This window comes from Alnus glutinosa, chromosome 9 (assembly GCF_958979055.1).
Source record: "Alnus glutinosa chromosome 9, dhAlnGlut1.1, whole genome shotgun sequence".
Lineage (NCBI taxonomy): Eukaryota > Viridiplantae > Streptophyta > Magnoliopsida > Fagales > Betulaceae > Alnus > Alnus glutinosa.
This window is the reverse complement of record NC_084894.1, coordinates 22,722,128-22,725,317: the sequence shown is the minus strand read 5'-3', so window position 1 is coordinate 22,725,317 and position 3,190 is coordinate 22,722,128. Positions and strand designations below refer to the sequence as shown.

The following is a 3,190-nucleotide window of genomic DNA, read 5'->3' as shown; positions in this document are numbered from 1 at the left end:
TTTATATATTTTTTAATATTAATATTTTTATGAAAGGCATTTTTATCATTAAGGAGGAGTTTAACATTTGACGATGAAATAGTTTGGGGGGGGGGGGAGTGGCTTAATGCTTCTTTCTTTTTGGTCCGAGAGAGAGCTCATTGGGTATAAATTGGATTGGGCTTAAAAGGCTTTTCATCAATCTGGCTGAGGCCCACCACGTTGAAAAAAAATCTGTCTCTATCTCAATGCGAGAGGACCAATGACTCCTCGACGTTTCCTTGGACCCTACTTCCCGTCACCGTCAGTCAATGGCATATAACGTCGTCAGTAATGAGTGCGCCTGTCGTTAGCTGGTGGACTCACTCCGTGATAACCCGCGTCCACATTAAACGGTCTTTCAAACGGAAACCGTTATCGTTCCTTTCCCCAATCTCTTTGTCCCCCTCCAGCAGCTTATTGGAGACGAGGATTGCTGCTGAGGATCTGTGTTTTTGTGGATTCTAAGCCAATCTCAAAAGGTAATCTTCCAAGATCCCCTTCTTTTTATACCCACCTTTTTTTTTTCTTTGTTTTTCTTATCCTTAGATCATATAGTTCTTGACGATCTCTCACTATACATAGGGGTATATATATATATATATATATATATATCTAGGATTACCCTATTACTTGTTTAGGGTTTCTTTCTAGTTAAGATCCAAAAGAATTTCATATTGATGGTTGTATCCACCAATAAAGTTATTATTTTTATTCATGGTGAAGGGTTATAGTGTTGTTTTGGAGAAGCTAGGTTTGTCTAGGAAAATTTGATTATATGGGTGTGCTATGAGGTGCTTTTGTTACCTTTTTTGGGATTGAAAATTGGTTTTTTCAACAAAACGAAAGATACCCATTGAGGGAATACGGGAAAAAATGGGAGAGGATTTGCTCACAAGCCTATCTATAGAGAACCACCACCCTTCAACACTATTGTCCATGGATTCAAGTGCCATATCTCATGAGGAATTGGAGCTAGAGATGAATCGGTCGGTTGTTCTTCCTCGACCACCTGATATTAATCTCCCGTTGTCCGTGGAGCGAAGTCCTTTGCAGTCGTGGAATACTGACGCTTTTGATATGTTGGATGTTGGCCTTGGTACTCAAATTCATGAGTCTGATACTTTCCTTAATCTGCCTAAGTCGGGGAGAAAATGTGCTAAGAGGTTGGACAGTGTGTGGGGTGCTTGGTTTTTCTTCAGTTATTATTTTAAGCCTGTGTTGAATGAGAAATCGAAGAGCAAGATAGTGCGGGGTAGTAATGGAGTTTCTGGATTTGATAAGACGGACCTGGAGCTGGAAGTGTTCTTGGTTCAGCATGATATGGAGAACATGTACATGTGGGCGTTTAAGGAAAGGCCTGAGAATGCATTAGGTAAGATGCAATTGAGGAGCTACATGAATGGGCACTCTCGTCAGGGTGAGCGCCCGTTTCCATTCAGCGTTGACAAGGGGTTTGTTCGGTCTCACAGAATGCAGCGGAAGCATTACAGGGGCCTTTCAAATCCCCAGTGTGTGCATGGTATTGAGGTTGTTCCATGTCCCAGCCTCAAGGGTCTTGATGAGGAAGAACAGAAAAGGTGGATGGAACTCACAGGGAGGGATCTGAACTTCACAGTCCCAACTGAAGCAAGTGAATTTTGTTCATGGAGGAACCTTCCCAACACCGATTTTGAGCTCGAGAGACCCCTTCCTCCATTAAAGACAAATTCGCATCCCCATCCCAAAAAATTGCTTAATGGTTCTAGTTTGAATCTGTCAACTCGGTCAACACACCTTGTAAATGGTGGTGGGATGGATCTCTCACCTGCTTGCAACAAGAGGAAGAAGGATTTGTTTCTACAAGGTAATGATGAAGATTGTCTCTTGCTTATGAATCAACAAAATGATAGAGTTCTAGATACAGAAATTCACCCGGTTGAACCACCCTGGTTAAATGAATTTAGCGGGGTGATGAGGAATGTATATGGACCTGTCACAGCTGCAAAAACTATATATGAAGATGACCAAGGATACTTGATAATCGTCAGCTTGCCTTTTGCTGACCTTACAAGGGTAAAAGTTACTTGGTGGAATAATCTCACACATGGTGTTGTGAAGATATCATCTTGGAGCACGTCCTGCATGCCCTTTATCAAGAGAAATGATAGAACATTCAAGCTCACTGATCCATCTCCTGAACACTGTCCTCCCGGGGAGTTTGTAAGGGAAATCCCTCTACCCACCCGGATCCCAGATGACGCCAAGCTAGAAGCATATGGTGATGAAACAGGAACTGGTCTTGAGATCATGGTGCCAAAACATCGAGTGGGACCAGAAGAACATGAAGTTCGTGTGTGCCTTCGCCCTCACCTTGGAGCAAATGAGCTTTTATTGTCTTGAATGAGACATTTATTGGAAAAATGTAAGGGAGTCTGTCATGGTCATTTTTCCATTATTTTGTATGGAAGAAAGAAAATTTTTTTAATTTATCAAATAAAATTTACATTTTTACTCGTGATTTTTTTTTTTTACTACATTGGACTCAAGCTGATTATTCTGGTTTTTTTTTTTTTTGGTGTATTCAAATAGCTTTGGTCTGGAACTGCTCCTGAGCTTCGAGTTTGAAGTTCTAGGGTCAGGGGTAAGGATCCTGCAACCTCATTGCTCACCTACTTGATATCTTCTAGATCTCAGGATCAAGTTAGATAAGGTACTCCCGCCGGGTTATACTAAATTTTGAAAATCTTGGGTGTATAATGATGTCTGGCTCTAGCAGATGTTTTTGTTGCAATTTTATCGTAGTGCTTGAGTAGAAACATGTAATATATATATGTAGTGCAGTCATCACAGCTGTGAGGTGCCTTAGAATGGAACATCCAAATTTTACATGTCAAAGATGTCCTCTACGAGGTTTCCAAATGGGTTTGGGATCCACATCAATTATCTGTCCAAATTGCTAACAGGTAATTGCCGGGCATCCCCATCCTTCCAAATGCCTTTTGTTTTCACTAGTTTCGTGCGAATATAGTCATGATTGTTCTCTTCATATTAAGGATGGCTGATAACATTTTTTCTTTATTCATTTTGTTTTCTCTTTTTAAAACAAAAACATTAACAAACAATTTAAAACACAGATATTTAAAATTACTTTTACTTTTATGTCTTATCAAAACTCTTCTTTTTTTTTAAA

The 3,190-nt window shown here is 40.1% G+C and overlaps 1 protein-coding gene across 1 annotated transcript; it reads left to right on the top strand.

Moving 5' to 3' along the window:
* The first annotated feature begins 442 nt into the window (after positions 1–442).
* LOC133877343 (uncharacterized) lies at positions 443–2,919 on the top strand. Its single transcript, XM_062315608.1, has 2 exons — positions 443–2,422; positions 2,590–2,919. The coding sequence occupies exon 1, from the start codon at positions 895–897 to the stop codon at positions 2,398–2,400; it is 1,506 nt and encodes a 501-aa protein (XP_062171592.1). The 5' UTR covers positions 443–894; the 3' UTR covers positions 2,401–2,422; positions 2,590–2,919.
* Positions 2,920–3,190: the final 271 nt, after the last annotated feature.